At 38.2% G+C, this 21,795-nt stretch overlaps 1 protein-coding gene across 4 annotated transcripts in view; it reads right to left on the bottom strand.

Annotated features, from left to right (window-relative positions):
• The window catches only part of LAMA3 (laminin subunit alpha 3), a 111,856-nt gene that overhangs the window by 33,183 nt on the left and 56,878 nt on the right, over window positions 1–21,795 (bottom strand). For all 4 annotated transcript variants that reach the window (XM_021387339.1, XM_021387340.1, XM_021387342.1 and 1 more), the window contains 13 exons: window positions 21,218–21,383; window positions 20,682–20,808; window positions 20,464–20,603; window positions 19,963–20,078; window positions 19,206–19,417; window positions 18,153–18,357; window positions 14,631–14,775; window positions 13,715–13,855; window positions 12,580–12,744; window positions 8,785–8,886; window positions 7,890–7,973; window positions 6,418–6,648; window positions 2,747–2,860 (listed from right to left, as the gene is read on the bottom strand). In XM_021387339.1, coding sequence (XP_021243014.1) covers window positions 2,747–2,860; window positions 6,418–6,648; window positions 7,890–7,973; window positions 8,785–8,886; window positions 12,580–12,744; window positions 13,715–13,855; window positions 14,631–14,775; window positions 18,153–18,357; window positions 19,206–19,417; window positions 19,963–20,078; window positions 20,464–20,603; window positions 20,682–20,808; window positions 21,218–21,383 — 1,948 coding nt within the window. The remainder of the gene's footprint in view (window positions 1–2,746; window positions 2,861–6,417; window positions 6,649–7,889; window positions 7,974–8,784; window positions 8,887–12,579; window positions 12,745–13,714; window positions 13,856–14,630; window positions 14,776–18,152; window positions 18,358–19,205; window positions 19,418–19,962; window positions 20,079–20,463; window positions 20,604–20,681; window positions 20,809–21,217; window positions 21,384–21,795) is intronic.

Here is a 21,795-nt window from a genome sequence, read left to right as displayed (position 1 = left end):
GCTTTTGCTTTATCTAGGGAGGTACTAATTTGAAATAGAAGCTGTTGAAATACATTTTGAGCAGCCATAAAAATTCAGTGTAGCCAACATCCATGAGGTCTTCACGCTCCCTAGTTCTACAACTGTTCTCTTCAATGTGCAATAGACTAATCCAGTGTTCCACAGATCTGCGTGTTTACAAATAAACAGAAAAACTGAAAAAGAATGTCGGAAACTGGCTGAAAGCAGTCACTGAGCAGACTGTACTCTCAGTGCAGGGACTCTGACTAAAAGCTATGGCTGAGGGCCCTATTACTGTGATTTGTAGCAGATGGACATTTTCCCCTGCAGATGAACAACATTTCTGTCTTTCCTGTCTGCTCTTACACTGCATTCTCCTCCACATTTCTTCACATCCAGACTCTCAACCACATCCACAGCCCTAGCCCCAGTCTCTGCACATAGTAACCCAAAATTTGTTTTGGCTTCGGTTCAAGAATTGATTACATGGTTCACTTGTGAAAGGTTCTGGGAAAGAACAGGAAAAGGTCTAGTTCATACATGGGGCGTTTAACTAGGGGAAGCTGAAGAAATATGAAGACATTATCAATTTAAAAATGTCTATAGAAATTGAAACAATTCCATACATATCTGAAAAAAGTTTAAGATATTTCACATATAAGCCACTCCGAACGTATCATGATATTCCTCTAGCTACATGTCGTATACAGAATGAAGAAGATAACCCAGTGCTCATAAGGCACAATGGAACGAAGACAGAGCAGCAACTCCCACATGAGTCTTCCTTCAAGTTTCAAAGGGCCTGCATGGGATAGGAGAGCAGAGACAGGCCTGGAGTCACAGCATCTCCCAGCTGTCCAGTACTAAAAACTCTAAAAGTCAGACTCTCAGCTGACTTCCAGATACTCATGTAGGTGACAAAACACAGTGTGCTGGGACCTCTATAGAAGCATCTATATGCACGGGAGTATGTGACATGAATTAGTAGCTCATGGGAAGAGAAGGTCCTAGCACCATGCTTCCACTCAGGGAACATGGCTTTCAGGGAGAACAGCAGGGACCACCAGGAGACAAAGTGTTGTCTGTGACAGAAAGCCAGCTTTTCCCTACAGATGAGAACCAGCCCTTCTGTCTTCCCCATCACCTCCTACCCTCCATCCTCTTCCCCATTCAACAGGGCAGCACTGCGCTCTTGTCCTTCCACCATCACATAGCAGCTTAGTTGTTGCCTTAGCTGAGGAGCACTATACTGCTGCCATGGAAGTCAGCTGGGGCTTAGCTCAAATAGCCTTCTATGGATGCCATCACTGGAGAGCAGCTGACATGGGTAGGTACTGGGTCCAGTGCTCCAGGTGAGGGGCAGGGATGAGAAGGCCAAGCTTTGCATTTGGGATAAGAAAGTTGACAGAAACTTGATGCCTCTGTGCTGCCTTCTCAGCACTTCTACAGGTTTTTGTTTGATGGCTCCTGTACAGAGAGAAGAACTTGTTCTTTATTAGGAGGCTCATGATGGAAATACAGGCCCTCTAGGCTTTTGTTTTTCACCACATTATACCAGGTGACTTTGCTTGCCTTAAATTACGTCTCAAGGATAAGTGTCAATTTAGTTCTATCTACCTGAAAGTTGATCCAGCTGTGAGGAGGAAGGGATAAAGAGAAACCTAAAATATATATTTCATGAGACAAATGTGAAATTTGTATTTTTCTGGCTTCATAGTTTTTGTTAGAACTAAAACTTCCCCATCTCTATAGCTCTGTTGCAGCGCTTTCCTGTCATGGCCTGCCCAGCCTCACCACAGCAGCAGACTGTAAGTCATTCGCCAGAATGTGCTGAATTGGTTTATAGCTTCCATTGAAGCACCAGGGTTGGCTGAGACAAAGTTGAGGGGAATTACATAATGCATAGGAATGCACCGCAGGCAGAATGGATTCAGAATGAACAAGGAAGAAATAACAGAGAAAACAAACCATGAAAGATTTTGGCAAGGTTCTTGTTTTCACTTAGACGGTACATGAAAAATTAGTGAAAAAAGTTCAAGTAGGAATTTATTCAGAAGAAACTGTTTAAAGGACTGTCATAGATACAAGCTAGAGAAGCACAGTCAGCCAAATGTCACATTCCCCAGGTTACTAGGGCTGATCAGCTCCTTTGAGTTTGCTTTACCCTTAACATGGTATGCCAAGGAGCAGACTCTGCACCAACATATATTCCGTAATAGTTAGCATATTCTAATTAATCTTTTATCTCCTTTCTCTGATTTCATTTGCTTTGCTATTTTTTAAGCTGTAAATTTATATTAGTGGAGATTTAATGATGCTAATTAAACGAGAGATTCTGCAAAGAATAGAGTGTGAATGCACTATCTGTCATCACCAGCAAACCCTGGTATATATTTAAAAAACTAAAGATTGCATCTGCAAGGACAAGATTCCAAAATTACTGTAAGTAACTGAAAACACTTACATATGTGTTAATTTAGTGACATTTTGAAAGGGAAAGAAAAAAAAACAAAAACAAGGGTACAAATGGTTCTAACCACCCACAGTTATGTTAAACATGCATAACATAAATGTTTACACAATTTAGGCTCCTTAGCAGTATAAGATCTGGAGAATGAGGCACAGAAGGATTATTTTTAGTTGTTGGGAATTTAGCAATGCTGCACATTCCGTACTGCAGTAAGGTACACTTTTTTTCCCTCAGATTTATTTCAAATTCATTTTTTGAATGTTAATATTTACTTACAATACATTTCCCAGTGCCATCGTGGCACCTATTTGAATTTCCATTGCAGTTGCAGGGGACACAGCGTCCAGTAAATAATCCTTTATTTTCACGATAAAATCCAAGGCCACATTCCTAGACAGAAAAAAGAGAGAGAAAAAAAACAACTGTGAGCACTGGTGGAAAGGAACTTTTACAGGTTATGAGATGGGTATTTTGAAATTGCCATTTTCAAGGAGAAGTAGAGATGTATATTTCTTGACAAATTTTTCTAAGTCCATATTATTGCTTAAATAGTATTTTAATTCAACAAACAGCAACAAAGAATGGAGGTAATGAGGTTTCAGCCTAAACATCTGTACCTTGTGCTCTACACTTTGTGGTATCAGGGAATTAATTTTGACTCTAACCTCTGAGCAGAACACACTTCCTGTGGCTATGTAGGAAGGTGTAGAACATGACTTTCAAACCACAGAAAAAGAATTGAACATTGTTCCCTACCACAATGTTCTCAGAGAAGAACACATGGAGTCTCACATATTAGCCAGTGGTTATACGAAATCTTGATATTCATTTAATGCAATGTATTCCTTGGAAATACTTTTATGATATATCTTTTACACGAATTCATCATGACTTCCAAAATAAGTCCACCTGGAGCTAAACAAAGCCATGCTGAGACAAAGAGCTGGGTGATCTTACAAAACATACGGCGGTCTGATTTTTAAGTACAGGCTTGTCCCGGAGCTGCGTGAAGCATGAAAAGAATGTTCAGCTACTGAAAGCACATGAGCAGAAACACAGCATGTCAGATCAAAGTTGGGTTTAAATGGGGAGTGGAACCAAAGGAATGAATATTATGAATGAATCGAGAGACATTCAGTTTGCTAGCCTGCATTAGATAGGAATTAACTAGTATGTAAAAACCAGATTCTTGCTTGGCATGGGTAGAAAAGTACAGGGGTAGGGCAAGTACAAGGAATTCTTCCTGGGCACAGAGCCTTTCCATACACAGACCAATTCAAAAATTCATGCTCTGCTAAATATCCTCCCTAGCACACCCGCCACACTGAAAATGACCTTTTATTTCCTAAACTTTTTCACTAGTAACTAAGCCGGCATGGTGCAAGGAAGGTGAGACGTTGTCTGGAAGCAAGCAGAAAGCTCTGCTCCCCATGAAGAAAACACCTCCCAGATTCTTGCCTCGGGTGATGCAGTTCTGCACTGTAGCTACACTTCACCTGTAACCACAGAATAACATTCTGAAAACAAGTCACCGTGAAACTTCAAAGCCATAAATCTCTTCTCATGCAGTTGCACCACCAAGACTGATGGGAATGATCTGAAGAGCAAAGAGTTTGAGGGACAGTGCCTCAAATCATGTGCCAGTTGGTTGAGACAAAAGTATTTAAGCAGGGACAGAAATAACCAGAGAATTTATTGACCACATAACTAAAGACGAGAAAAAAAATCACCTCTTCCTAAGCAGATCCCAAAAGGAATATTGAGTTATCATTGTTTAAACAACAGTTGCCAGTGACATCTTTGCTTTCCTTGCATATGGGATAAACGGAAAAAAAAATGTGGGCAGAATACTAACAACATCAACAGCTCTTTTTATATTGGCTTCAGTGTGAGCAAGGACCTTATTTAGAATGAGCATCCTCACTTGAAAATTTTCAGATATATTTTTAAAACAACAGGGAGTCAGTATGCACAGCTTTGAAGAAACCAGGGACTGAAAAACATTAAACAGCATGACTAAGTAAAATATAGGTTTTAACGCATATAAATTTTCTTTACTGAAAGTCTTATTTCAGAATGCAAGATGAATCAATTGTTCCAGAAATGTATAAAAATGCATTTAAAAAAAAAAATCTACACACTTTTTTTTTTTCCTCCTATTTACATTCTCTTTAAACTTTAAACCAACACAGTTGGAGTATATGGGCTAGTTGTTTAAGAAACAACACTCTTCATACTGAAAAATTTATTCTACATGAAGATAAAGCTCTAAGCACTTTCAAGTTCAGGCTGATCTTTTTCCAGTAAACAACAATTTAAAAGAAACTACACACACATACTTTTGTTAGCAAAGTCTGAGATGTAAGAAAATTTGTCTTATTACTTTTACATTAAGCAACGCCTAAACTGTTATAAAAATGGATCATTTAGAAATCAGAGAGAAAGGAGGAAGGAAGCAAGGAAGAAAAATTGAATAGATTACCTGTCTCAGGTAAAAATCCCTTTGAACTTGTTGCTGTTGACTTCTATCCTGAAGATGAGGAAACAACAACCTCTGCTGCATAGCTTGTGCTAAACAGCACCCCATGGCTACTAAAGCAACAACTTGCCAGCCTATGTTCTTCGGCCCCTCTGTTTGGGCCATCACTATACTTCAGGTCGACTTTAACATACAGTATTCTTTCAGTATTCACACGTTCCCTTATACTCTGCCTTATTCCTCAGCTTCTGACTCAGATTAATGAGGCTAAATGCTGAGATGGGCCCCACCTTTAAACTTTATACGTGAGTCAAGTAGTACGGCACACATTGCAGTTCCTGAAGTTAACAAGTAACTCTGCAGTTCCTGCAGCTCCATATATACCTAACTCAGGGTGTGGCAGGCATCACCTTCTCTCCACCTAATGCAGTCAGACAGAGCTAGATGATTAGCACAGTAAATCACTGCCTGAGTAATGCTGCATAAACATACAGTGCTTACGAATTACCCAGGTGAGTGTCTTGATCACTTCCTTTGGCTATGTATTTTCAACAGTATATGTAAAAAAAAAAAAAAAAAATCCACCTTAGTTTAATACAGGTAATACGTTGAAAGCAATGGGATGGCAATAGGGACTTCAATCAATTCTCAGTTTGCACATGGCAGAGAACACCAGATGTGCGAAAAATAAGTTTCTAGCAATATTTCCAAAATGACATTTGACGGATGATGAACAGCTACCCTGAGCAGTGGATGCACATAGGAGACATAAGGCTACTGTAAATGTTGTTTTGTTCAGTCTCTCTGCAGCTACTCTGGTGTATCTATTATTCTTTCATTTTCATTTCAAAAATCTTTGCAAGGTTAGGGAAGCAATTGCTGCTTTATGGCAACCATCAACCATTTTCTGAGAGAATAATTCTTCATATTTACTGCACTTTGTACACTGCTTATCTCTGAAGTACTTTATTCTGTTGCGCAGTGATAGCTAGAACAATTACCTCTACAGGAACACTATCAGGGATGGGATACACAACCGAGGCTATGATTTCACCATTCTTCAGGTAGTGGTATAATTATGCATTGTTCACATTATCTTTTAGAAAAATATCTCCAAACAGTTTTGCAAATATGTTAACTTCAACTTTCAAACATTTTCCTATAAAAATAGGAAAAGTACCAGTCATTATCAGAATAGGACAGTATCCAGGTTGTTTCCCTTGGATGACATGATAGTGCCTTACTCATACAAAATGTCATCTACAGATCCACAAAGGCAGTTAAGAGTTGAATAGCCTTCCAGGGCTTCTTAGACAGTGAAAGTATTTGAGCCATCAAGAGTGCACACACTTAAAAGAAGTATGTTTAAGTACTTTAATTACTAGCCCGTTCCTCTAACTAAACCAGTATGTATAGCTGTAGGCGAGACAGCAGGGAATGGTGCGGTATGGAGGCAAACATTTCCTACCTGACATGAGTCACCGGCGTACTCTGGAGGGCAGGAGCATGTCTCTACATTGTATGCTATGCTGCCACTTCCTGTACTTGTCGTTTCTTCCAGCCCAACCTCACCAAGGGTTAATCGCTGGGTCTCAGTGAAGTAAAGGCCTCTGATGTGTAAAGCATCCAGTCTAGACAGGATTATCATCAGTTCTTCTCTGGATACAAGGTTATTGCTGCTGGCATGTCTGAAGTTTCCCTGGACATAAAGGATACAAAATGAGTACAGCCTTACAGCTTGTTAAAAAAGAGAACCTGCAAAGAAGACAGGATTGCCAGAAAAAAAAAAAAAAAAGAGAGAGAGAGAGAAAAAGGGAACAAAGCCCTACAGTCCCAGTGGTGAGGGGGAAACAAAGGTCAGTAAAATAAGGACAATGAACGTAAACACGGGATAGGTGGGGAAAGGAATAAAGAGTATAAAGAGGGACATGCTTTACAAGGTATGTATGGCTTTGTGGTATCAAAAAGTGAAGAAGCATGCAGGTTTTTCTTCAGTCATCCAAATTGAGAGATTACCAATTAAGCATTTTCTTCCACATTTTTTTAAGAGTAACTGAAGTACTAGAAATCCAGTCTTGAGATCTGTATTTCACATGCATATATGCTGCTAATAGACTGAGCATAACTGAAAATGAAATTTAGCTTGAAGAAACATTATCTTTTTGCCTATATGAGATAGAAAGAACTCAGTTTGACTTCATGTGCACAGATTTAAGGTAGGAAAAATTCCTGCTAGCTTCACCTCCCCATACATTGGAGTCCCAATCTAAACTAAACACCTAGACTCCTTTGAGAGTCAGAGGAGGAAAACAGGTAATAATTCATTCCATCAGTTTTAAACTAAAAGAGGGAAGATTTAGATAAGATGTTGGGGGAAATTTTTCACTGAGAGGGTGGTGAGGTGCCGGAATAGGTTGCCCAGAGATGCTGTAGATGCCCCATCCCAGAAGATGTTCAAGGCCAGGCTGGATGAGGCCCTGGGCAGCCTGATCTAGTGCCTGATTTAGTGGTTGGCAACTCTGCCCATGGCAGGGGTTGGAACTAGATGATCTTTAAGGTCTCCTCCAAACCAAGCTATTCTATGATTCTATGATTCCTATTGAGTACACATCCGGGGCTGCACTGAGTCATCTACCATTGGTGACTAATTCAGTACTACACCACTGGCTCTGGAGGGAGTGCTAAGGACTAAGTTGGACAAAGCGCCTAACTCAGAAGTGCTAAAACTAAGTGGCTAAAAACTAGAAGGAAAAAACTAGAAGAACCTAGGTTCTATGTGGCAGCAAAGAGACAAAAAACAAGTCTGTATTTATGATCTGTAGTATTGCAATTTATATTAATTAACATTACTAAGTATTTGGTATGCATTTACGTATTACTTGTATACTTTTAGGTACCTCAGGGAAGAGAAGGGAAGGCCATTCCGTTTCCATTTCTTACCTCAACTAACTGCACACGGCCATAATACTGACGATCAGGCAGAGGGTTGTTAGGATCCACATAAACAATCTTCATTTGCTGGCCCTGCATGAGAATAAGGACATAACATTACCATAAAAAGCAGTGAAATAACAAAGTGTTCACATGCAATACAGTTTGATTAAGTGCATTTATCTTGTTATCTGGGGAACAAAAATTAATAGTAACTGTATATCGTTCTATTAGCAAAGTGTAACAAGCAAAGTAATGAGCACCGTTTTTTATTGTTAGAAGCGTTTTCCATGCTTTGGCCTACTGACATTCTTGTTTTCAAATAAAACACCAAGAGAATTAAATTAATGCTCACCATTAGCAATTACTTATTAGTTCTGAGTCAAAACTTTTTTTCTTTTGCATTTTCATAGTCTCCTCTGGTGCCCTAACTTCTTGTTAGATAAGGCTGGCATGTGGAAGGGAATACAAACAACACTGGACAGAGGAACTCTCTTTGACTGTACATCCTGCTACCCAAATGACTTTGGGTACCTCATGAGGCATATTCCCTAATGAGAATCCTAGAACACTGAATTAATACTTCTGATGGTCTCAAGAAAGAAAAACACTGTCTTGTGAATTAAAAAAAAAAAACAAAACAGTAAGTTATCTAACTTTTTATTTGCTCTGAAGACATTTATACTTAATAATATGCTACCTGGGTATCAGAGAGAGGCACGTCGATAGCTTTGAGCAAAATGCAATAAAATCACTTTTATAGAAATGTAGCAAGTTGCTATAAAAGGTTAAGTGCAATACAGGAACAAAATTTGCCATCACTGTCAAGTAACAGAAAAAAAAAAAATCGTGGTATTGGTTTTGCTCAAAGGAAAAAAAAACACAACAGTACTTCAAAACTTACTGTGAGCTTTATTTCAGGTCTCTTCTCCAGAAGAACCATGCCTTCACTAGGTAAGCCAAAAGATTTCAACTGGTAACTTAGGAAGCCTCCATATGAAGAAAGCTGGAACAAAATGCACATAATCAAAAATACTCCACTGTGCTATTGCTCAATATTAATATAAATTTGTATTCAAACTTACTGCACCTCAAGAATTGTAAATAATATATATTTTTTTGTTCTTTAGGCCAAATGTGAAAATACGTGTTGTTTGGATGAAAATATTTTTTTATTTGTTTACTTTGTGTATTTGACGTTACTTTTTGAGTAGTGTCTGACAGTGTTCTTTGGATAGTTACCAGTGCCATTTTATTTCTGTATCTTGATTCAAGCCACCTGAGTCATGGAAAAAAAAAATCACATGATCACATAAATGCTGTTCTTCCTCAGACTACGGAACAAATTTGGCTCATCAAGAGCAGACATCAGACTGACAGTTAAACTAGTAGTTTATACCCAATGAACAGCCATGGATAAGGCAAACTAAGCATGTTTGAATGTGAGTCTCATTGGCTAACCCATTTTCCTAACTTATTACAGATAAGAATCCAAACAGGAAATCTTTGTTCCACTTTGCAGATTACAAGATTTCTACTGGCATCATTTCTGTTGTAAGAAGATAATAACAGACCATTGTTGCAGGTTGAGCTGAAAGTACCTGTCTTTTGGCTCAGCTGTAGATGATCTCGAAAGGCCTCAAACCAAACCAAATTAACATTCTGCTGCACAAAACAAAGACTTAGGCAAGCATGTCTGAATCATCTGTCACACAGCTTCTCTGGGTTGTATGAGTGATTCTGTTTAAAATATACCATATAGAGATAAAAATATGCTCAAGGCAGAGCCTAAACACTTCTTGTTCCAAGAAGAGCCTGCTAAAAAGGTTTATGAGTGCTAGATGAAACACAAACCTTGGAGGAGCTAGTAAGGGCTTCTTATGTCTTGATCTCTCCAACGCCTATGTACGAGCCTTTGCAGTCTTTGTGATGGAGTATATTGCATTCAAGAATCTCCTGTTTCCATTACCAGCATCTCCTTCTCATGCAGCAATTCCTAACACTTTAAATTTCACTTTCTCTCTTATGATTATGGGAAAAGATATCATCAAATCCACCACATAAATTTGAGAGAATTTTACGCATGAAGTGTATACAGGCAATTTACTAACTTCCCTTTGGAAGTGTCTTCTCCATAAAGAACTAAGGATAAAAATTTTCCAGCCACTTTGAATGGGAATGATCAAAATCAGAAGCAGCACTTAGCAGAATTGAAAATACTTTGCTAACTCTTGATTTTGGCTAAGAAACTCTACACCACAAGCTGTAAGTGAAATACGTGAAATTTGACTCCTCAGGTTTACAGAAGTGAGAAGCTCATTTTTGAAGAAAAAAAATGAACAGATACATGCCACAGATACAGTACTTTGGTTTCATTCCTTTGCTGTTAGCTTTTATATCTTATGCTTGTTCTGACATGGGAAGAACTGCTTTGTCAGGTAATAGTGTTCCACAGATAGACACCAGCATTTGCTCTATTTGTTTCTATATATTTTGAAGAATTACCAACAAAACAGACATTTCAGTACTAAGTTTGTTCCTTTGATCAGAGGGCTGTAATTAATGCTATTATCTTTAGCCAATTGCATTCTCAACAGCATCATTTGAAATATTGGCTATATTTTGCCAACACAATCAAAACAATCTTGAATTTTTTTTCCTCTCAAAAATAAAAGAAAATTCAAGTAAGAGCTAATTTCCTGTTAAACAAGAATTTAAGGACTGTGCCATATACCAGACTGCTCTGGTAACTTATTCTCTTTCTGAATGTTCAGAGGAAATGCAAGAATATTAGTGTTGTCAACTGTCCTCTGTATTCTACATGTACAGTATTTATTTTCTAACATTAGAGTGGTCTTCTAAGTAGAATGTTAAAATAACATGAACAGAAAATGGGGATTACGTGAACTGCATTTCTCAATCGGGTAGCTTTTGCACTGCTACAGATTTTATATTTCATTTCCTTTAAGCTTTATAAACAAAAGATAGAGGAAAAGAAATCAATCATGCTAAAAACTAATGTTCCAATTGAACTAGTTAAAATGCTTAAGATGATGGAAAATACCATTTTCACTCTCATCATATTGAGCAATAAAATGAATGACTGGTAAATTTATGAGCCTGTGAAACTAGCATCAATATAGCATGTATTTTGGGACTTCTGCTACCGAAGTACAGTCAGTGCCTACTAAAATATACACTTGCACACAGTGCATGGCAAAAGCAGGGTAAAAATAGATCTATTTCATTTGCATCATTATCCTTGTAAATAAAAGCAAGTCATGGCATGCCTGGTTTGATACTGTAACATACAATACAAAAATCATAGCATTGTTCTTAGTAGCTGTGTTTAAAAGCAATCAATAGATCAATTTACATTTTGTAATAGGAACAAGAAGAAGTTTGTTTGGCTTAGCATTATAGCAGATAAAGTATGCTTTATCATGAAATTATTTCAGAACATGGTTTTTAGACATTGCAGCAAGAAGCCTTATAATGTAAATAGAAAGCACACTGTTGTTCAGCTGAAAGGTGTTTATACCAAAGCTGAGGAGAACAGGATGAAAAACATTGGTCTAGTCCTTAAAATGGGGACTAAAGAGGAATTTGAAAAATTGTTCCCTATTTAATACTATCATGCCTTTCTCATTGTTTTCTCATGTGTGATATCAGAACTGCATCTGAAAAACCTGTATGTCTTACAACTGGTTAGCAACCATAGACTCTTTCAGTTGCACACCATTGCACAAAGAAAGAACCTGGGGCTTTGGGCCTTTGAGCCACCAGCACCAAAACCCCCCTTGTTTCAGTCTGAAATGCTAATACTTATTAACAGTAAGCAAGGGTCTGCCCCCACACACGAGTGTGAAGAGCAGCAAGCAGTATAAAGAATACAAAGATGAAAAAAACAGGTGGTGTGCTTCCCTTCATGAAAACTTGATCTGACAGAGAGAATAAATGTACAGTTAATAAGCAAGAAATGTAGTGCTGGTGTAATGCAACAACCAAATAACACAACTTTCAACCTTTCAGTCTTTCTTTTCAACAGCCTTTCTACCAACATATTAAAAATGTAGGGTTCTTTTTTCTTCCTTTTTCTTATTTTAGTTTTCTTTCTTTTTTTTTGGTTGGCTGCTGAGTATTTTATTCTTTGCTGAGCTTTTATTCTTTAGGAAGTCTGCCCAGGAGGAAACTACTCAGGGCATGAGTGTCCAACATTTTGGCTTGCCTGGGCTGCATTGAGTGGAGAGGAACTGTCTTGGGCCACATACAAAATATATAATATAGTTAATGTTTATAAGTAACAAATCTTTTTGTATTTTTTTAATGAAAATATAAAAAAAGGGCAACAAAAACACAACTTTAGCAGGTTGAACATGTACGCTCTAGAGAATCTAAAGTATACTCCGGCACATTGTAAAGCTCTGTGTGTTCTGAATTTCAGGAAAGTACCTTAAGGTACCAGCTCTCTGAACCATAGCTCCTGATCATGGTTTTCACAAACTTCTACTCAGAAGTCAGATGTTACGATTCCTGCCATTTCAGGAAAGGCAGATAAGAATCTAGTGAGGGAAGAGAGAAGAGTATCTAAGGAATAAAAGGAGACTATCAACAATGCCGGCACAAAAGAAAACAACCCAAAAAAAAGAAAACAAACTAAAGAACAGTTATAAAAACAGTGGAGTTGTGTGTCATTTACCTTCTCTCCCAGGTAAGATGGTGGTGCTTTCCAGTACAAACTATGCACTGAAGCCGGCAATTCTTGAACATCAGCCACCACACTATTACTGACAGGATTGAAAGTGACTGGAATGTCAGTATTTTCATCCATTGCCTCCAAACGCCAGTTCCTCATGTCCACAAACTGAAAATACGTAAAGGAAAAAAAGTTTGTTTCATCTTCTATTAAACTTAACTAACACTGTATCATGGGGGGAAATTGTTTAGACTTCAGCTTGTTTAATTAAAGACTATACAACCTGTTATTTATTATTATGCTCGGGAAAAGAAAGCAAAATGCATAACTACCAGAACACCTCACAGAGTAGTAAGTCAAACAGATAGATAGCTTTTCAAGAACAGTCTTTGGTAACCATTAGATAAAATCCTCTGAACATCAATGCAAGTTTGCTACTGACTTCAACTGACGTCAGATTTTTGTCCTTGCTTTTAAATAACACAGTACCATAATGTGGATTACGTTGCATCTATTAACCTAAACCAAGTTAAACATCCATCATTCTAGGACTCTACTTCTCTTTCTCTTGCATTGTTTCAGGAAGTGTCTGGGGTTTTTTGTTGTTGTTTTTGAAGTCTTAATCATCTTACCTCATTTCTACCATTCATCTATGCTGCTATCACCTTAAAATCTATCTCGGCTTTCACCTTTTCTCAACCTTGACATCATGTCTTTTTTTTTTTCCACAGAAAGCAAATACAGACAATTTTTACTTCTCTGTGGAACTTGTCACATATTTCTTAGATTTCAAAACATATCTATGATACAGATGTGAAATGATGCGTATTTGAAGTCATCATGAATGAGACCACTGATTTTATGATGAAGCAGTGTCTGCTGATAAAGAAATAGATGGCCAACTTCAGTGATTTGTAAACAAAAAGGAGAAATGGGCCATTTCAACTAAAAGGCACATTCAGACTATACCTAAGTTTTAATCATGCCGCACCAAATTTGCACTATTGCTTACAGAATATTTCTCATCCTTCACAACTAATAAAATGTATTTGCAATTTCAGAAGAAATCTGGCATTTCCATAATGGAATAAATGTAGGTTCATGACAGCAAAAAAAAAAAAAAAACTATCAAATACACCTTAGTTCGACGATGATTTGTGCTGCGACAGTTGCTTGTTACCCCAAAACAAAAACAAGTGGTGCATCCCTTGGGATTAGAAGGGTCCAGATAAAACGATCCAGGTCGGCAAATATCACATTCTGCACCTTCAACATTCTCCTGTTAAGGCATGGTTGAAAGAATTCTCAGTTTTCCTTTTGATTTTGGTAAGGCCCCCAAAATCTCCTGCACATAAAACAAATCTTCTGAAAGAATATTTATTTAAGTGCATGGAAACATGAATGAAAACATGTGATTGTCTGCATATAGCATATTCCAAATACAAATAGAACTGACTTATTTGAGACTATCTTAGTTATGAGCTGTCTTTCCACTCTATGAAGCTAACCACTGAATAATACGTATTAGTCAGAGACAGCTGGTAACTTCCCCGCCAAAACCCTCCTGCTGGCTTTTCGAAACCTACAATATAAAAGGTCATTTGTGAAAGTTCACATTTATCGTATCTAATTATGCAAATCAGAACAAAAGAAGGTTTCCTGGATACAGTGCTGTGGTGAAATGTCAACTGACATAATACGGCTAAAAAAAGCCCGGGACCTGGTTAACGTCCAAAAGCTGAGATGCAGATGCATAAAGCAGATCTGTGCAGGGTACAGACTGCTTCAGTAAATCAATGAACATCTTTGTTGTATTGCTGTAACATCCTGTAAAAACTAAAATGAACTGTAAAACTGACAGACACTGAGCTCAATAAATAAATGCAGTTTACCTGCTATCATGTTAATCTGTACACATATTGCAAGGTGTGCTTTTCTACAGCTGCTTTTAATTCTTAACGATAAACTCACTCTATTCATCCCCATTAAATTTGAAATAACCACTGATGTGCAAACAATGCTTATGAATGCAGAAATAATTTGATTTATCTGACCTTGCAGAGACAAATTCCTGTCTGAGGATCACAAACATCTGGTTCCGTTCCATCTCTGTTACAATTACATGGTACGCAGTTCGGGAAACCATAAGTACCTGGAGCACATTGATCACACTGCCGTCCTTTTATTCCTGGTTTGCATCTTTATCAAACAAAGAAACACACAGGAGGGAATCAACAAGAGAGGCAGGAACGGAGAGAGGGAGGGAAGAAGGGAAGATTAAAATAAAAGGCTGCTGGTTTTTTGAAGCAATTGCATGGCTATGAAAAAATTTTATGACTTTCAAGAAGAAACAGCAGCAGATTAGTACTGCTCTCAGATTCGAATGGTGAGAAGAACTGCAACATTTTATAGTGGACATGGAAATCATTACATATTGAAAGATATAAATGGTCACAATGGAATTAGGCTTCTGCAGCAAATCAGTGCTTGCAGCACATAACTACTCTATACACCAAAGAGTGAAACATGAATATTATACACAGGTAAGAGCACCTGGGAGATTTACAGCTGGAGGATGGGACTGGGCATTTCCCAAGGCACTCACCTGCTAACAAAAATGTGGAGAATCTCAGGCTTATGAATAATTACGGAGACTTCAACTTGCCACAAGTCTTGTGTTATTTTGCAGCTGTTCACAAGGGATACAGCAAAGGCTGAATCTTTTGGATTTCATAGAATCATAGAGTAGCTTGAGTTGGAAGGGACTTCAAAGATCATCTAGTTCCCACGCTCCTGCCATGGGCAGGGTTGCCAACCAATAGATCAGACTGCCCAGGAACCCATCAAGCCTTGAATGCCTTGAGGGGTGGGGCACCCACAGCTTCTCTGGGCAGCCTGTTCCAGTGCCTCGCCACTCTGAGTGAAGAATTTCTTTCTAACATCTAACCTAAACCTCCCCTCTTTCAGTTTAAATCCACTCCCCCTTGTCCTATCACTATCAACCTGTGTAAAAACTGTCTCCCTCCAGCTTGTAAGCTTCTTTCAAGTATTGGAAGATTGCAATGAAGTCCCCCCAGAGCCTTCGCTTCTCCAAGATAAACAATCCCAACTCCTTCAACCTTTCATCATAGGAGAGGTGCTCCAGCCCTCCGATCATCTTCATGGCCCTCGTCTGGACCCGCTCCAACAGCTCCAAATCCTTCTTCTATTGGGGGCCCCAGGCCAGGACAAGGTACCCCAGGTGGGGCCTTAAAAGGGCTGAGTAGAGGGGGACAATCATCTCCCTTACCCTGCTGGACACCCCTCTTTTGATGCAGCTCGAGATACTATTGGCCTTCCAGGCTGCAAGAGCACAAAGCTGGCTTATGTCCAGCTTTTCCTCCACTAGGAACCCCTTTCTCCGCAGGGATGCACTCAGGGAGAGTTCATCTCCTAGTCTGTATTTGTATCTAGGACTGACTTGACCCAAGTTCAACACCTTTCATTTGGCCTTATTGAACCTCATTAGCTTCTCATGGGCACACTTTTCAAGGATTTACTTAGGTGAAGTATAGATGATGCAAAAGACACCAACGAACTACAAACGCAAGGCTTGAGACAACCTAAAACGTCTTTCTGTGGCAGCAGCTCCTTCCTCCTACCTTTGGAACAAACTTTCATGGACTGATAAGACTGATGAAATTGTAGGTCTGATGATCTTTCTTCATTCTGTTTATACTAACTAGCCTATTCCTGCAATCCTTTACTAGCCCAGAGGTTTCAAGATAGTAAAGTCCCATTTATAAAGAATGTCTGCCGTCACCACCATCCACATCTTCATGTTTTAGTTGTGACAACATCATTCTTAAAACAACTGGAGATTTGATGGAGTCTCCTTTGGCTCTCAGTACCAAATTTATATGCGTACTAACACTACAAACATATGGAAACAAGCAGTTAAGTGTGTGAACAAGGTAGACTGCACTTCACACTTTTCATATGAAAGCAATTACTCCATTCACCAAACAATGTGTGAGGTTTCTCAGAGTCTCTCTGAATGCATTACTCTCTACATACAAATAACTGGAACTAGATGGAGACTTTGAACTTTGTGTAATCCACAGAAGGAAAAGTATTAATCAGAATGTAGTAGCTGGCAAATATTTTTGAACTGATTTGCAAGTATATAGCTAAATGTCAGATTTTGCTTCAACATATATATATTTTTTAACCAGTAAGCTGTCATCTCATTTATGTCACTAGCTAGGCTGAAAGTTAGAGATATCACCATTACCATCAGACAATATAGCTTTTCACTGAGACACAAAATCTACTTCTGCAGAAATTATCCTCAGCTTTACTCAAGCAGAAATGTGCTAAGCCCTGTCTTTAAAGTATTAGATCTTACTTGACTGAATTATTTCATCTACTTTTGCACAGATTTGGTTGCCTGTGTTAGATAAGATATGGGGGGAAATGAAAGCAGAGACCCATCAGATTAAAGTGTATCAGTAGGTGCAGAACATAATAGAATAATGAAGGTTGGAAAAGACCTCTATGATCATTTAGTGCAACTGCCTACTAACCACTGATATTGCCCCCCTAAACCATGTCTCTGTCACTATCCATAAACACCTCCAGAGACGGTGACTCCACCACCTCCCTGGGCAACCCGTTCCAGATATGCTAAACTTTAATCCTGAATCTTGATTTCTATCTACAAAAACAGCTTCCTGTTCTGTCATTGGGTTAAAACAATTGTTCAGTTTATATGAAAGCAACAAACATGAGAAAATAATTCAAGTTCAGGAAATAATATAAAACTCCAATACGAACTCTGAAAATGAGTATACTCCGTCATATACATGGGACTAATGGCAGAGTAGGAAAGACCATATTTCTTCATTAGGACTCTGCAAAAGCATATCCAACCCAATCAAACTTCATCTTAAGCAACCTATTGGCTCTCACATACTTGTACTTGCTGTTTATCTCCCCAAGGAAATAAACAGAAATGTTCAACTACACTAATACTGACAGCATCTGAATTTAAGATGCTTCCCTGCATTTATGGCTGTATGCTCCACCCATTTTAGAGGATATAAACAGCAGAATAGATAGAGGAAGAGGGGTTTTTTTTGTTTTTTTTTTACCTCAGCATACTGCGATACATAAAAATAATCATGACATATAGAGGGCATAATAGGGCAACTCCAAATGAACAATGTTTTCCATACACACAGCACCTATTTTGAGTTCTTCAAAACTCACTGCAAACACTTAAGTTTTACAGTACTTAAAACCATTACTGGACTTAAACCCACACATTAGACTGTGGAAGGTCAAATGCAAAGTTTTAAAGAATTTGGGAGATAACATACACCATTACAAATGATAAATGTCAGAGTTCCAGTCTGTGGTGAACTGCTATCCAGGCATTTAATAAGCTAACATGACACATCCCTGGCAAACAGAATGCATCCCTGAGAATCTCAAATGCCACCATTAGTTACCCGCACAAACCAGATTTCCACACAGCACTGCATGTCAAGCAAACTACTCATGTATCATATATAACACAAATAATCCAAACTTACTTGCATTGCCCGTTGTTTTTTTCACATTCTGGTCTTGCTGCATTAACAACTCCTCTTTCTGAACAATTGCAGCTCTCACAGCCAGCAAGAGGGTGATAGCTGAAGTAATGTTTCTCGCACACTTCACATTTCGGTTTCACCGTTCGAGGAGGGCAAATGCATTTGCCCGTTATGTCATCACAAAGACGCTGCCCACAGTTGCATACTATGCCAAAGAAAACATTCTACAAATCAATCACATCTCAATTTACAATGATCAATTCTTACAAAATCTTAATACAAAACAAACACACACTACATTTATTCCTTTCTCTCTTTCATGATTTTCAAACTTAGGTGGCTTGTTTAACTCCAGCTATCATGATGACATGCAAGTGAGATCAGCCAAGGCCACGGAACACAGTTATGTGACTGTAACTGTAGTTTCAAAGAGTAGCTTGAGACCCTGGCTCTTTTCCACAGGTTGGTTGCTTGAATTCAAACTTCCCCAAACTGTCAAGTATTAAACAATTAATAGTTTTTGTTTCGAGAGGATCACTTCTACAAAGCAACATCAACAAACACAGAGAATAATATACGGGAGGCAGATGAGGACTACTGGCGTAATCTACAAATGGGTTGATGTTATTAAGAACAATATCACTATGAAAGGAACTAAGAATGCTACGTGTCCTTGTTTATCTATGGAAAATCTTGAAGGTGTAAGTTGGAATACAGTAGTGTTAACAAAGCAACTAGTAATTAGTTGGTGCAGAAAAATAAATTTGACTGAGCAGCAATATGGATTTTAACCAGTAAAACTGTAAGTCTACTACATCTGATCAGATAATCTACATGAGGACACGTTTGATTGTGAACTAGGTCTACTTTAAGGGGATGAGTTTACTTCTGCATTAAACTGAAAGCTATGCTAAATCTAAGATGGCTCAACCAGCCTGCCACAGGATCAAGCCCAGGAAAGAAGAGTGAAACTGTCATGCCTATGCAGTGAAATGAGAGAATTAAACAACTAAGGTCTTGTCAGGTGCTGAATAAGTCAGAGCACGTACTTACACTTGCAGAATGGAAATCCATAGTAGCCAGTTTGGCATCTGCTGCACCGACGCCCGATGACATTAGGTCTGCAAATACACTGTCCTCCCAGAGGGCTGCAAGTAGGGCTCACGGCACCTTCACTATGGCAATTACACGGCACTGCTCCGTTGTTGTAGAAAGCCACAAGTGATCTTGCAGAATCCTTACAAAATGCTGATGATCTTTCTGGGCTGTTTAAATTGAAATATAAACTTTGTCAGTACTGCCACTTGGAAATTGCTATGAGAATACTTTGCAGTGGTTCTGAAAACTATGGTCCTATCTTTCAAATAATTCTTTGAAATAAGGATGGCATCAGTACACATGCAAGGACATACTTACATTAATTATATTAGTAGTAAATGGTTTTGATCATTTGGTAGATAGGTAAGTAAGAGTAGGTAACAGATTTTTTTCAAAGATAGTATATGTATTAGTCATATTAGTTCAGCAGGCCAAGCAAAATACCAAAGATGGAAATACCAAAGACAGAAAGATGACATAGATTTTCCTCTTCCATACTGTGAGCAATAAAGCCGCCTTTACATTTCATTTACAATAGAAAGTCATGGAAAAATGACTCATGCAATATTAATGGACTAGCATAAGCCACGAAAAGCATTTTAGCATAGCACAGAGATGCGGTTTTTATTCATTTTTCTTTAATATGGAGTGAAAATAATATTAAATAGCAGCTTGCTGTCAAATGCCCAGTTTTTTAGGAGGTGATACTTACTCAATATGAAAACTGTTTCCTCCACACTGGGTGATAAAATCAAGTGACTTGTCCACAGTCTTTTTGTCAAGAATTTTGTAACTGTAGGCATCTGCCGGAACAACTAAGACACTTTCCTAAAAACAGAAAAGCTAAATTGTACATTTCAGAGAAAAACAAAACAAACAAGCTAAGGCATTTATATCTTCTTTTAATGTTACTTCTTTATGAGTCCTGGATTTTCTCAAAAACTGTAACATTTTAACCAAAAAGGTAGGAAAACATACTTGGTTATACATCTTCTCCCTCCTCCTCAAGTTTACACTAAAAGCACCATACAATAAAAGCAGTGTATGGTATCTTAAAAACTTAAAAACAAAAGCAGTGTACAAGATCCTAACAATCTGAAACACAACATTAAAAATCAAATACTTTCATCTTGGCTTTCATCTTTGCACCTATCTCTAAATGGCTGGTGAAGATGGAAGAGTATTTTCAATTACACTTACGTAATAAACTCACCAAAACCAGCATTCTTCTGTCAGGTATCATTACTGTAACAGAGATTTCGGGTTCAGAAATGTCAAGCTCAATTTGGTTTTCTGCAATCACCGGATCCCGACAGCCAGAAGAATGAGGGCAGAATGAAGCATTGAATGAACCTAGAAGCAGCATAATGCCAAACAATGACCAATGTGCCAAAATGCTGAGAAGGTGTTAGATCAAATTTGGATGCCTACCTGACCACACATGTCCTGCATTCACATGCACGCGCACAGGGAATGTTGGATGCGCTGGCTGATAAAAATGTACCACAAATACATATCTGCCCAAGTTGGGCACTCTGCCAGTCATGGTTACCTGGTTCTGCAGAAACAAGAACAGCTCTAGAAGTACATTTGTTTTGTGAAATATTCTTGGTTTTGTGAACTTTGCTACGCATCTCCTAGCTGCAACAGTAAAGAGGGGACTTGGCATTTCCAGGAAGTTAACAGTAACTTCAAAGGCTATGGCACTACATCTGCATGCTCCTACTTGTTAACACATCAAGTGTATGATATGCACTTTTGTAGTCTCGAAGATGGATATAGGTTTAGAAAGAAACTTGGCACATTTGTTTCTCTTTCTGCATATTATCTTTGTGGCTTACTCAGTCTGAAATATTATATCAATAATTTCATTTAGTTTTTGTCTTCTTAGAATGCTTGCTCTATTGAACTTTGCTAAGAACATCATTTGTGACTTAGGAAAACAGTAGTTTCAAAATATGAGCTACCTGAAATGATGTCAAGGTGACTCCATCAACTGAGTTGGAAGATAAAGGGCCACTCTGTGGATGATGAAGTATATTTCTTTGTACTTCAGAGATTTTCCCATCCCTGAATGCACCCAAAACCAAAGTTGCTGGTGGAGTTTCATACACTGAGGGAATGCATGTTACACTAAAAACAGAATAATATCAATTACTCCTGGAGTTGAGAAATTTCTTAAGCACCATGAAAGAAAACGTAGTCAAATCCCAGAAGTTAACACAGTAGAATGTAATACTATTAACAAAGCAACAGTAACCACTGTTACTCTTCGGAATTTTATGGACATGGTCAGAAAGTAAATAAAAACAACAGGTACAGGTCTAACTTACAAAGGGAAAAATGTACGTTGACTGATTTTATTCACTCAAAATCTCTATAAACTAAATAGTTTCAATAAAAACAGTTTGCTAAGGAAACAAAAAGTGTTAAAAATACAATTAAATAAATGTTAGTCTATGCAGTTAGTTGCCTTCAGCAGAGTCTGTGCTGAGTTCTCAGTTCTATAAATATTTATGTAGGTGTAGCCTTTAAAAATGTAAGT

This window comes from Numida meleagris, chromosome 2 (assembly GCF_002078875.1).
Source record: "Numida meleagris isolate 19003 breed g44 Domestic line chromosome 2, NumMel1.0, whole genome shotgun sequence".
Taxonomy (NCBI): Eukaryota; Metazoa; Chordata; class Aves; order Galliformes; family Numididae; genus Numida; species Numida meleagris.
The sequence above is the reverse complement of the archived record's forward strand: the minus strand, read 5'-3'. Positions and strand labels throughout refer to the sequence as shown.